This window comes from Podarcis pityusensis, assembly GCF_964106645.2.
Source record: "Podarcis pityusensis genome assembly, chromosome: 12".
Classification (NCBI taxonomy): Eukaryota; Metazoa; Chordata; class Lepidosauria; order Squamata; family Lacertidae; genus Podarcis; species Podarcis pityusensis.
In genome coordinates this window covers 2,436,030-2,448,914 of record NC_138037.1, presented here as the reverse complement: position 1 = coordinate 2,448,914, position 12,885 = coordinate 2,436,030, and the positions used below count along the sequence as shown (strand labels likewise).

Below are 12,885 nucleotides of genomic sequence, written 5' to 3'. Positions count from 1 at the left end.
ATACGAAGGGAAGTGGAAAGGGAATTCATGACGAGAATAGAAGAAAGAAAGAAAGAAAGAAAGAAAGAAAGAAAGAAAGAAAGAAAGAAAAAGAGTCTGACTCAATATGCAACATATTGTAATGCATCTAGTGAGAATGATCCTCTTAAATATCAGAATATTTTGACTCTCAGTAGGGATGTCTCGTACACCCCAGGTAGTGTGGTTGCTGACCTTGAGCCTGACATCCTGGAGAGTGAAGTCAAATGGGCCCTAGAAAGCACTGCAAATAACAAGGCCAGTGGAAGTGATAGTATTCCAGCTGAACTATTTAAAATTTTAAAAGATGATGCTGTTAAGGTGCTACACTCAATATCCCAGCAAGTTTGGAAAACTCAGCAGTGGCCAGAAGATTGGAGAAGATCAGTCTACATCCCAATCCCAAAGAAGGGCAGTGCCAAAGTATGCTCCAACTACTGCACAATTGCACTCATTTCACATGCTAGCAAGGTAATGCTTAAAATTCTACAAGGAAGGCTCAAGCAGTATGTGGACTGAGAACTCCCAGAAGTGCAAGCTGGATTTCGAAGGGGCAGAGGAACCAGAGACCAAATTGCAAACATGCGCTGGATTATGGAGAAAGCTAGAGAGTTCCAGAAAGACATCTACTTCTGCTTCATTGACTATGCAAAAGCCTTTGACTGTGTCGACCACAGCAAACTATGGCAAGTTCTTGAAGAAATGGGAGTGCCTGATCACCTCATCTGTCTGCTGAGAAATCTCTATGTGGGACAAGAAGCTACAGTTAGAACTGGATATGGAACAACTGATTGGTTCAAATTTGGGAAAGGAGTACGGCAAGGCTGTATATTGTCTCCCTGCTTATTTAACTTATATGCAGAATTCATCATGCGAAAGGCTGGGCTGGATGAATCCCAAGCCGGAATTAAGATTGCCGGAAGAAATATCAACAACCTCAGATATGCAGGTGACACAACCTTGACGGCAGAAAGTGAGGAGGAATTAAAGAACTTTTTATTGAGGGTTAAAGAGGAGAGCGCAAAATATGGTCTGAAGCTCAACATCAAAAAAACGAAGATCATGGCCACTGGGCCCATCACCTCCTGGCAAATAGAAGGGGAAGAAATGGAGGCAGTGAGAGATTTTACTTTCTTGGGCTCCATGATCACTGCAGATGGTGACACGAAATTAAAAGACACCTGCTTCTTGGGAGAAAAGCAATGACAAACCTAGACAGCATCTTAAAAAGTAGAGACATCACCTTGCCAACAAAGGTCTGCATAGTAAAAGCTATGGTTTTCCCAGTAGTGATGTATGGAAGTGAGAGCTGGACCATAAGGAAGGCTGATCACCGAAGAATTGATGCTTTTGAATGATGGTGCTGGAGGAGACTCTTGAGAGGTCCATGGACTGCAAGAAGATCAAACCTCTCCATTCTGAAGGAAATCAGCCCTGAGTGCTCACTGGAAGGACAGATCCTGAAGCTGAGGCTCCAAGACTTTGGCCACCTCATGAGAAGAGAAGACTCCCTGGAAAAGACCCTGATGTTGGGAAAGATGGAGGGCACAAGGAGAAGGGGACGACAGAGGACGATATGGCTGTACAGTGTTCTCGAAGCTACCAGCATGAGTTTGACTAAACTGCGGGAGGCAGTGCAAGACAGGAGTGCCTGGCGTGCTCTGGTCCAGGGGGTCACGAAGAGGCGGACATGACTAAAGACTAAAGACTCTGATCAGAATTATATTTTTAAGAAAAACCTATGCTTGAATATGTGTGTGCTTTATACAACTTTCTGAATGTATCATTGATTGGTTTCTACCTGTTTAGAACATGTTTTGGTTAGTAAAGCTTTGAAGAAAAATTATGAGTCTGGACTATTTTTATTCCGAAAGGAGTCAGTTTTCATATATCCAATGGCTGCAATAGAAATGAGTCCTGAGGAAACCCACATTGAGGGCCCCACGTTGCAGAATTCATCATGCGAAAGGCTGGGCTGGATGAATCCCAAGCCAGAATTAAGATCGCCAGAAGAAATATCAACAACCTCAGATATGCAGATGACACAACCTTGATGGCAGAAAGTGAGAAGGAATTAAAGAACCTTTTAATGAGACTAAACAACAACAAAGTTAGTTATTGGTATGAACTTTTGTGTGCATGCACACAAAAGCTCATACCAATAACTTACTTGGTCTCTAAGGTGCTACTGTAAGGAAGTTTGTTGTGTTTTTTATTTATTTTATTTTGTTTTGACTACGGCAGACCAACACGGCTACCTAATGTAACTTTAAAAATAAATGAATCTCCTAGCCAGTGAACCCTGCACTTTTGGGTCCAACGGGCACCCAAACTGCTGGGAAGAACAGGGCCAGGTTCCACCTTGGTTTTCAGAACAACAGAGAATCTGGGATGGCCTTCAACTGGGTGGCTGTTGAGGGTTCAGCAGAGTTAGTTGGCAGAAGTGGCTCACTAAAGCAGTGGATTTGGCAGACTTCCTTCCCGCCTGCTCTTATACCAGGGATGAGGACGCAAAAGTGCCTTAAAATTTAAGTCACAGGGATGTGCGGAGCTTCTTGGCTCTGAAACGGGGAAGACCCCAATAATCCCCTCCTCTGCGCTGGCTGAGAAATCAGTGGGGCTCCGAGGTGGGGCGGGGGTGGGGTGGGTAGGGAGGGTCTAAGGGCGTGCACCCACTCCCAACTCAGTCAAGAGGACTTGTCAAGTGAGGGGGGGGAGGCCAGGAAGATGCTCTGGGAGCAGAGCCCCCCCGCAACACCTCTAGGGGGCGCACAAAGCAAAACAGACGCCTGGCCGGAGAGAGAGAGGGACGAACTGGAAGAATAAAGACCCGGTAACCTTTAATAAATGCATTGACAATATATCTGATAGCGTTCTAATAACATTAAACAGGTCAGTGTAGATCCAGCCTGAGAGTCCCTGTACTTAGTGAAAAGGATACAGAGATCTAAGACTAAACAGGAGCTGCTGTGTTGCCCCTGAATTTAGAGAGAAAATTCATTGCCCTGTTCCAATATTCGGATATCAAGAGGAATTTGCTTTTGTCCCCCCGTTCGCTCATCATCTCCTCCTCCTCTGGCAGCAGATCCTCCTTATTTGCAATCTTCTGTATGATCTCTGCTTCTTTCTTCACGTCCTTCAGCAACTGAATCCTTTTCTGATATCCAAGCTTGCATTCCTCCTCTTCGGACACAATGAGCATGTCGATGTATTCTGGGGTGGAGAGCGGGTTGGGCTTCAGGGCAATTTCCTGCAGGCGCCGCAGGCTTTGAGACGCTCTCTCGATGTTTTTCATCAGATTATCTTTCACCTCGATGTACTCCCGGCTGAGTTGCCAAAACAGCTCCTCCGCTGTCATAACCCCATGGCAGGCGTGCTCATACTTTTTCTTCAGCTCCGCATATGTCTTCTTCTCTTTCCTTATTTCGTCCTTAAATAGGTAATCCTGGCTGCGGTGGTCACTGGCTGAGCACTTGCCAGGACAAATGTTGCATGTTCCTGAGTAGAAACTGATAGCAGAGCAAAAGCGGTTCAGCCGGTCCCAGGTAGCCCTGCAAGGATAGTGGCAGGTGAAGTCGCAGTTCTTGCAGTTGGTTGCATATTGATGAGCTCCAGAGAGGTCTTGCTTCACTTTGACGGTGACTAAGATCTCATACTCAAAATCTTTGTTGTCCGCCATGTCAGCTATGTGCTGGTCAAGGGCTTGTTCTGTTTCCTTCAGTTCTTCCAGTTTGGCCAGCGCAGTTTTGATCTGGGGCAGCAGGCCCTGCACAACCGTCTCCAACTCTTTCCGCTCCCTGAGAACTTCCTTCGTCAAAGACAAACTCTTCGCGTTCAGTTTGCTTAGTGAGTCAAAGTAGGTCTTCATGCTGATTATACCCATGTTCCAAAACATTTCGTCAAAGTTAGGGCTCTCCCCGTCCCCCACGACATTGTTGGCAAACAGGGCGGAATTGTTGAATTTGAAATGCACGGGGTTCCCCTTGCCATCTTTGGCGCATGGAACGTTGGCCGTCTTAATGGCCTCAAGGACCAGGGGAGTCTGTGAATCTGCAAAGGTGATCAGGAACTGGATGTTCTCCTTGATATCTTTCCCAAAGATGGAGAGCACGGAATCAAAGACGTATTTCTCGGCTGCTGTTAAGCGGTTTGTGGAAGCCTTGACCACAAAGCAGACACAATCGATGTGGTCAATGCCTTCTGGGATGGAGAAAAACTCCCGGATCTTCTCCACTAACTTTTTGTCCTGCTCTATTCCTCTCGTGTCTCCGAATCCTGGAGTGTCAACAAAAGTGAGAGAGCAAGGGATCTTGAGACCCTCTTGATAGTTCACCACATAAGCCGTCACTTCGTATGTCTGGCTTTCCACTTGGTTTCTGCCTGTCATTTCATGAATAAGTTTGAACCGGAATTCGTCTCCCCATTGCACACCCAGGATGTAGTTGATCATCCTATTGATGAGAGTGGTTTTTCCTGATCCAGACGCTCCTATCATCATGATCACTTTGTTGGCGATCTGTAAGTTCTCTTTGCCTAGATGGTACTTTGGGGACGTTTCAGACGCCTTTTTCAGTTTTAATGCATAAACAGAAGGTTCACCCCTTTCTACAAGGATACTTTCTTTGAGATATTTCTGAGGTGGTTTGTTTTCACTTGTTTCCTGTGTTCTGGAAGACGCCATCTTCTTTTTAACAAACTTGCTGTCACAATTAAAACAGAAACACACGTACCTGTATTAGAAAAATAAATGTACTCTTCTTCCTATCATTATCATTATGATTTTATCACTTTCGACACACGTGTCAGGAAAAAGTACAAAATGCAATGAAAACAGTTCAAAAATATTCTAAAACAAATAGTAGCAACTTCCAAAATAAAAAACCCAGTGCCAAGCAGACTGTCAAGGCAAAAACTTGTTGGAACAGAAAAATGTCTTCTCTTTTTTTCTGGGTGCCTGTCCTATCTTGACAGAAATGCTGTTCCGCAGATCAGAGGCAGCCACACTAAAAGCCCTGCTCTGAGTTACCAGTTGGAACCTGGGTGCATATCTCGGGTAAGAATTTCTCAGTTATCAAAGAAACAAACAAAATCAGGACGGTCCCAAGTTGGAACATTCAGGTGTGATTCCAGTAATGCAGAGGATCGGGCCCCTTCCAACTCTGCAATTCTATCACTCTATGATTTGGAGCATATGGGAGACCACATATTCAAAATATTCAAAATCAGCACCAGATGACATCACATTTGGATGGAATTTGCCACCTGTTTGACTGTATTGTGAAATAAGCTACAGAAAGCCAACGGGTCCACTTCCCTTCTGAGAACCCAGATTTGGTGGGTCAGTTTCTCTGATGGGGCTATGCCTAAGGCTTTTTAAAACCAGGTCATAATAGATTACATGGAAATATCCTTCCAGTCCTGAGCTCCGACTAAATGGGCAGCTGTTAGCAAATAAGTTGTTAGTATCTTGCTATGTAAACTGGAGTTACATCCCAAAAAACATGGAGGCTCAACACAACCAGGGACAGTTCTTTTGTCTGGATGACGGTGCCGGGTTTGAAAACCACCAAATCCCAAAATTTGCTCACCTGCACACAATCCTACCACAAACGGTAGTTAAGAACCTTTCACATTGGAAACCCATCAACGAAAGGGGGGGGGGGACCACCCTTTCTGCATGTGGTTTAGGCGTGGGGTTAAAAACCATTTACATATTGTTTTTAGTGAATTTTAATGAATCTGACCATTTTCAACGCACTTTCTTCTCTCATTAATTGATGGAGACTGGTAAAACAAAGGGAGCGCACAGTAATGTCCAGGATGCAGTAGCCCAGATGGTCCACAGCCGCCTGCCCCCTCCCTCCTGCAAGGAAGCAACTGGCAGCAGCAGAGGTGCTCAGCATCTTAGGAAGGTGCCATATCCCGAGTCAGGGCAGGGTCCCCCTAGTCCCACCCCAAATCCCGGGAGACCCTTGCGCTGCAGCCTTCATTGCTTTGCTCCAAGTCTGGGCCCTGTCAGGATGGATTTGTGGCCTTTCCAAAGAGCCAGAGAGCAGGAGGCAAGGGCATCATCAGCGCAAGATCCCCGTCACCAAGTCCCCTCTGCAATATGCCAGCTGGAACGGTTTGCAGCAGCTGTGCAAAAGAAGCCTTTGACAACAAAAGAAGCCGTGACAACTTCTAATGTGCAAACGCGTCTTACCAGAAATGTGGAAAACGGATGAATCTTGCCTCCAAGTGGCTCTCTTGCTTGAGTTTATCTCGACTTGCGTTGGTACCTTCTGAAAGCACAAGTCTGCTTCAGGCACAGAGGCCACTTCTCCTTTTATCTGTTCGGGAGTGACAAAGTGCAAGGGGACAATCACTTTCAGGGGGATAAGTTGCGAGATAGTGGGAACCCATTTCCACTCGTCAGCATTTCACTCCAAAAAGGCTCTTAAGCGGTGCATCGCAGAGTTGGAAGGGACCCCAAGGGCCATCTAGTCCAACCCCCTCCTGCAGCCTCCCCACAAGTCGGATCCATGCAGAATCAAGGTCCTTAGTTGCACAACCCTCCCTTTCCTGGTAAGGTAAAGGTAAAGGGACCCCTGACCATTAGGTCCAGTCGTGGCTGACTCTGGGGTTGCAGCGCTCATCTCGCTTTATTGGCCAAGGGAGCCGGCATACAGTTTCCAGGTCACGTGGCCAGCATGACTAAGCCGCTTCTGGCAAACCAGAGCAGTGCACGGAAACGCCGTTTACCTTCCCGCCGGAGCGGTACCTATTTATCTACTTGCACTCTGACGTGCTTTCAAACTGCTAGGTTGGCAGGAGCAGGGACCGAGCAACGGGAGATCACCCCGTCGTGGGGATTCTAACCACCGACCTTCGGATCAGCAAGTCCTAGGCTCTGTGGTTTAACCCACAGCGCCACCCGCATCCCTTATCTGGTATCTGGTATCTTTCCTGGTATCCTGACCCAAAATGGATCCATGGAAGCCGATTGGCTTCATACAGCAGAGATTGACATCATGGGGGATCTGTTCTCCCCCCTGGGCTTTTGGGAAAGAGGTTGTCAGCAGGGCCTCCATCTTGGCCTCAGACATGTGGGCTCTTGGCAGCAGAGGAAGGTTTCCCTCGACACTGAGCCACAATCAGCCTCAATTTATAGGAAATTAGGAGAGAAGAGGCTTTCTGGAACAAAAGCAGTCGACCCCTGCAGGAGGACCCTGAGATGTTTGGGTGAAGGGCAGTGTACAAACAATAACAATAATAAATATTATCTTCCATTTTTATGCACTGTGGGGGCAGCAGGGCCATGCTCTGGGGGAACCCACCAAACCCCTCACAGATGAAGGAGGAAATTCTGTGTATTCAGGGGGTGGAAGAGCTGACAGGAGTTTGCCTCCCGGTATAAATGTGATGGGGCCGTCCCTTCAGGCAGGCGTGGGGAACCTTTGCCCCTCCTGAGGCTGCTGAACTACAACTCCCACCACCAGGCGCTTTGGCCAGACTAGCTGGGGCCGGTGGGAGTTGTAGTTTGGCAACATCTTTTGCGCCCAAAATCCCCCCCCGCCTGCCCCAGGGAAAGGAAGCTTCTGAACTCCTCATGATGAACTCCCCTCACAAATCTTATTTCTTTGACTGGCCAAAGGCTCTTCCGATGCTGGAGGGAAACATTTTGAGCCTGCTGGACATTAATAGACAGGACATTAAATTGTTTTTATATGCAACAACAGCCACAAGAGCATTGTTGGCCCAGAAATGGAAGCAAGAAGAAATACCGAAGAAAGAAAAATGGCAGACAAAGTTAATGGACTACGCAGAGTTGGATAAGATGACAGGAAGGATTCGAAACCTGCGGGACCAGAGATTCACTGAAGATTGGAATAAATATGTGAACTATTTGAAGAGCAACTGTAATCAACAAATTACACTAGTAGGACTACAAGAGGTTTTGTAAGGAGGAATATATGAAATATTGCAAAGAAGATAAAAAAGAGAGACATTAGTTATGATACTTAAAAGTAATAGTGAAAGTAAGAAATGTAAATTTAGTGAAAAAGGTTGGAAAATTTTCAGATGTGATTGACAAAAAAAAACTGTATAAGATATAAAAGTATGTTTTATAATTGTTTATATTAATAATAATAATAATAATAATAATTCTTATTTATACCCTGCCCTCCCCAGCCAAGGCTGGGCTCAGAGCGGCTTACAAGCAATAATAAAAACAAGTTGAATGATTACAACTTAAAAACAAAATTAAAATACAACATTAAAATAACGAAATATTAAAATGTAGCCTCCTCGCAGGAGGAGAAGGCAAAGAAAAAGAAAGCGAGGGAGGGAATCAAGTTGATTCCAAGCCAAAGGCCAGGCCGAAGAACTCTGTCTTACAGGCCCTGCGGAAAGAAATCAGATCCCGCAGGGCCCTGGTCTCATGAGGCAGAGCGTTCCACCAGGCCGGGGCCAGTGTTGAAAAGGCCCTGGCTCTGGTTTAAGCCAATCTAACTTCCTTAGGGCCCAGGACCACTAGGGTGTTGCTATTTACGGACCTTGAGGCTCTCCGTGGGGCATACCGGGAGAGGCGGTCCTGTAGGTACGAGGGTCCTAAGCCGTGAAGGGCTTTAAAGGTCAAAAGCAGCACCTTAAATCTGACCCTGTACTCCACCGGGAGCCAGTGCAGCTGGAATAGCACTGGGTGAATATGCTCCCATGGCAGAGACCCTGTGAGGAGCCTCGCTGCAGCTTTCTGCACCCTCTGGAGTTTCTGGGACAGATTCAAGGGCAGCCCCGCGTAGAGCGAATTACAGTAGTCAAGCCTGGAGATGACCGTCGCATGGATCACTGTGGCCAGGTCGGGGCGGGAAAGGTAAGGGACCAACTGCTCGATGCGGCGAAGGTGGAAAAATGTTGCCTTGGCTGTTGCTGTAACTTGCGCCTCCATGGAAAGGGAGGCGTCAAGGATTACACCCAAACTCTTAACGGAAGGCAATGGCACTAATTGGGCCCCCGCAAGAGAAGGGAGTTGGTCCCTCATCCTCATGCCATCCCGACCCAGCCATAGGACCTCTGTCTTCAAAGGATTTAGTTTCAATCGGATCCCACGAAACCATCCAGCCACAGCTTCCAAGCATCTGGTCAGTGTGTTCGGGGCCGAGTCGGTGTGGCCATCCATCAGCAGATAGAGCTGAGTGTCATCAGCATATTGGTGACAGCCCAGCCCAAAGCTCCGGACAATCTGGGCAAGGGGGTGCATAAAGATGTTAAAAAGCATCGGGGAGAGAATTGCGCCCTGCGGCACTCCACACACCAAGGAGTGGCGCGATGACATTTCCCTCCCTAGTGCCACCCTCTGTCCCCGACCAGGGATAAAAGAGCACAACCAGTTACGGGCTACGCCCTGTATCCCCACGTCTGCGAGGCGGTGGTCCAGAAGATCATGATCGACCATGTCAAAGGCTGCTGACAAATCTGAAAGGATCACCAGTCCTGACCTGCCTCGATCCAGTTGTCTACGGAGATCATCTGTTAGGGCAACCAGAGCCGTCTCAGTCCCAAAACCAGGACGGAAACCAGATTTCTATACGAGATAGAAATCAATGGAAAATGTAAGGAGCCGTGTGACAGACTGGCTACAATGTCATCAGTTACATGAAATGTTTAAAACAGACAGGAAAAATGTTTTTTGGGACCAAAGCTCACAATCTGAAAAGAAACTTCTATTAAGCAAAGAGAAACTTTTGTCCAAAATGTATAATTTGTTATTAGACTGGGAAACAAAAGCTTTTTAAAGCCTGTTAATGCCTCAACGACACACTGAGCAATAGATATTAGGACACAATATAGATTTTAACCTCTGGGGACAACTCTGGAAAAGTGACTTGAAGTTTACAGCATGTTATTCTTTGAAGGAGAACTACCTGAAAATGATTGACAGATGGTACTTTACTCCGAGTAGACTTGCTAAGATGTACAAGACAGAATCAGATCAGTGCTGGAGATGCAAAGAGATTGAGGGAATGTTGTTTAATATGTGGTGGACTTGTAAAAGGGTAAAAGAGTATTGGGGAAATATTCATAATGAATTGGGAAAAAAATATTTAAAAGTGCTTTCCCCAAAAAACCCAGAGTGCTTTCTGTTGGGGATAATTCAGTCTGAAATTCCCAGGTGTCAAAAAAGGTTATTTATGTGTGCCACCACTGTGGCCCATGTTTTCTTAGCCCCCAAATGGAAAACGAGTGAGGTCCCAACCAGAGAAGAATGGCAACTTAAGTTGACAGAATATGCACAGCTTGCAAACTTAACATACAGAGTAAGAGAACAAGCAGAATAAATGTTTAGAGAAGATAGAAAAATGTTTATTAAATATATGGGAAATAATTGTGTACAGCTGAAAATGCTGGCAGCATTAAGATAAATTCAACAGTGTAAATAAGTTTTGATGGCTGTAATAATGGAATACTGATTAGTATAGTTTTTGTAAAATATGCAGGGATTTATGATATGCAAAAAGAACCTCAGAAAGAGAAGAAGGGAATTTGTTGCTATTTTAAGGCTGTAAAATGAATATTTGAAATTGTAAAACAGAAAATTTAATAAAAATTATATAAAAACAGAAAAGGGTGAATCTTTGGCATGGATTGTGCCCCCCCTTTCCCCTTCCTTTTAGAGCATCACCCAGGAGGGCAGACTTTGCCTCCAACCACCAACCGCCCCTACAAAACCAAGTGCAAAATATTTTCCCACCCTCCATTAGGTGTTTTCACTACCTAAGCAGGAGGTCAAGCTCCCCCCAAATTGAGGGGGCCGCCATCCCCCACTGCCCCCCATGAGCCCTGGCCTGCCAAGGGGGGGGGAGGCATGGAGGGCAATGTTCACCCTTCTCTCTCAGCAACATCACGTGACACTGGGCCCCCGTTTGCTGCCTTAGTATGCAATACAGTGGTACCTCGGGTTAAGTACTTAATTCGTTCCGGAGGTCCGTTCTTAACCTGGAACTGTCCTTAACCTGAAGCACCACTTTATCTAATGGGGCCTCCCGCTGCCGCCGCGCTGCTGGAGCACGATTTCTGTTCTCATCCTGAAGCAAAGTTCTTAATCCGAGGTAATATTTCTGGGTTAGCAGAGTCTGTAACCTGAAGCGTCTGTAACCCGAGGTACCACTGTGCTTTCTCAGTATGCCTTGGAACTATGCTGCGATCAGTAACGCCAGGAAGGGTGGTCATGTTGCTGGCTGGCTTTTCCCCTTTGCAAAAGAACCTACTCAACTGTGAGCTGATTCCTGCCCCAAAACGGGGCTTTCCCCCTTTCCTCCTCTAAAAACTAGGTGCGTCTTACGGTGCTTGAATATGAAAGAGGGAGAAAGTATGAGTGTGTCGCATTCAGTGCAGAATCCAGTTGGACCCTTGTGGCTGTCCAGCGGGGGCTGGGCAAGTGGAGCAAGCTTCCCACCAGAGTAAAAATCCTCACTATTACTCACAGACCCGGGTTAAGAAAGGGCTAGCTTTGCCCCCGAGAACAGACTTTTGAAGCTGTTGAGTTCAATCATTGAAGAAATTGTGGAATTGGCAGACTTCACCCCTTAGAAAAGTATGACCATGCCTGTTGATCGCAGCCATTTCTGGCAGAAAAGAAAACCGCTCCGCAGTTCTTTACAAATGCCCTTTGAAAGGTTCCCTGTGCGAAAACGCATAATTTTCTGGGCCACCTCCCTTTTGGTTCTCTAAACCCATCTCCATTGCCCCCTAATCTACTGTATAAAAAAGTATTATTCAGAATAGCATTTTGCAAAACCCACTAAGGTAGGTAGTAACACAATTGTAACATTTTGCACGACAGCAACAATTGCACAATTCATTCAACCAATTCTGCCAGGGGGAAGGACATGTTCTTTTAAAAATAAACTTTAAAACCCCTAGAAGGATGTTCCTGAAGATTTTCAGGCTCAATCCATCATGGAGGGACTCCTTTAACTGCTAATTTAATCAAAAGGAAAAGATTCATGATTATACACGCAAGCCAAAGTTTTGCTTCCGAGAGCTCTAACCCAGCCTCTAGCAACAGGTCAAACAAAGCAGACCTTGAGCATCTCTGAGGCAGGTTGAGATACAGAAGACTTAAAGTCAGACCTTGTGGCTGCTGCTCCCTGCTCCCAAATACCAACCTGTGGTCCGTCTGAGGTGTGGGTCTCCCTCTGTGTGGGTCTCCCTCCGTGTGGGTCTCCTGCTGATGCTGCTCTTGGGTGCTTCTCTAAGAACTGCAGAAGACCAAATGTAGCTCCTCTGAATTTATCCTCCCAGAGGGCAGTTTTGTCCTCTCCTGTAGCCAATAGAAACAGATATGCAATTCCGGGAAGCTGTTTTGGCTTCTCAGAACATGATCTGGCTGCTAGCCATGAATGCTTTTGGGGTGGGTGTGTGGAGCTCCATTTTATTCAGCTCAGAACAGAGTCGGCCATCGACAGAGAGGGAGAGAAGAAACTGCAGAGCAGAGGGACCATCGAACACGAGAGTCTTCTTCAAGCTCCAGAGGCGTCACAATTTGACTCAAGAAAACCATCACAGGGGGAAATGAATACAGTTCAAATTGGGAAAAATAAATACCGGTACAAAGGTACCTCATTTTCTGAACAGCTTAGTTATTGAACTACTTGGAACCTGAACACTTCAAACCCGGAAATGAGTGTTCCAGTTTTGGAACTTTTTCCGGAAGCCAAACGTGCTCTGTTCTAACTTCCGTTTTGAGTGCCACACTTCCGTTTTCCTAGTGAGGGAAGGTGGGTCGGGTGGCAAGCAAGCGGGCACCTGCCACCTTCCAGCACTGGGTCCCTCCACCACTGCCACAACAGCAACCACCCTCTCCTCCAGCTCTGGTCTGGCGGC

At 46.3% G+C, this 12,885-nt stretch overlaps 1 protein-coding gene across 3 annotated transcripts in view; it reads right to left on the bottom strand.

Moving 5' to 3' along the window:
• Window positions 1-12,256, bottom strand: part of LOC308459043 (verrucotoxin subunit beta-like) — a 41,501-nt gene extending 29,245 nt beyond the window's left edge. Inside the window, exons 1-3 of one of the 3 annotated variants that reach the window (XM_080974079.1) lie at window positions 12,168-12,256; window positions 6,221-6,347; window positions 2,287-4,718 (exon numbers count right to left, since the gene is read on the bottom strand). In XM_080974079.1, coding sequence (XP_080830205.1) covers window positions 2,972-4,699 — 1,728 coding nt within the window. In that variant the 5' untranslated portion in view covers window positions 4,700-4,718; window positions 6,221-6,347; window positions 12,168-12,256 and the 3' untranslated portion in view covers window positions 2,287-2,971. Of the gene's footprint in view, window positions 1-2,286; window positions 4,719-6,220; window positions 6,602-12,167 lie in introns of those variants that run through there. The other 2 variants (XM_080974077.1, XM_080974078.1) reach the window with 2 other exon arrangements.
• Between the last annotated feature and the right edge of the window lie 629 nt (window positions 12,257-12,885).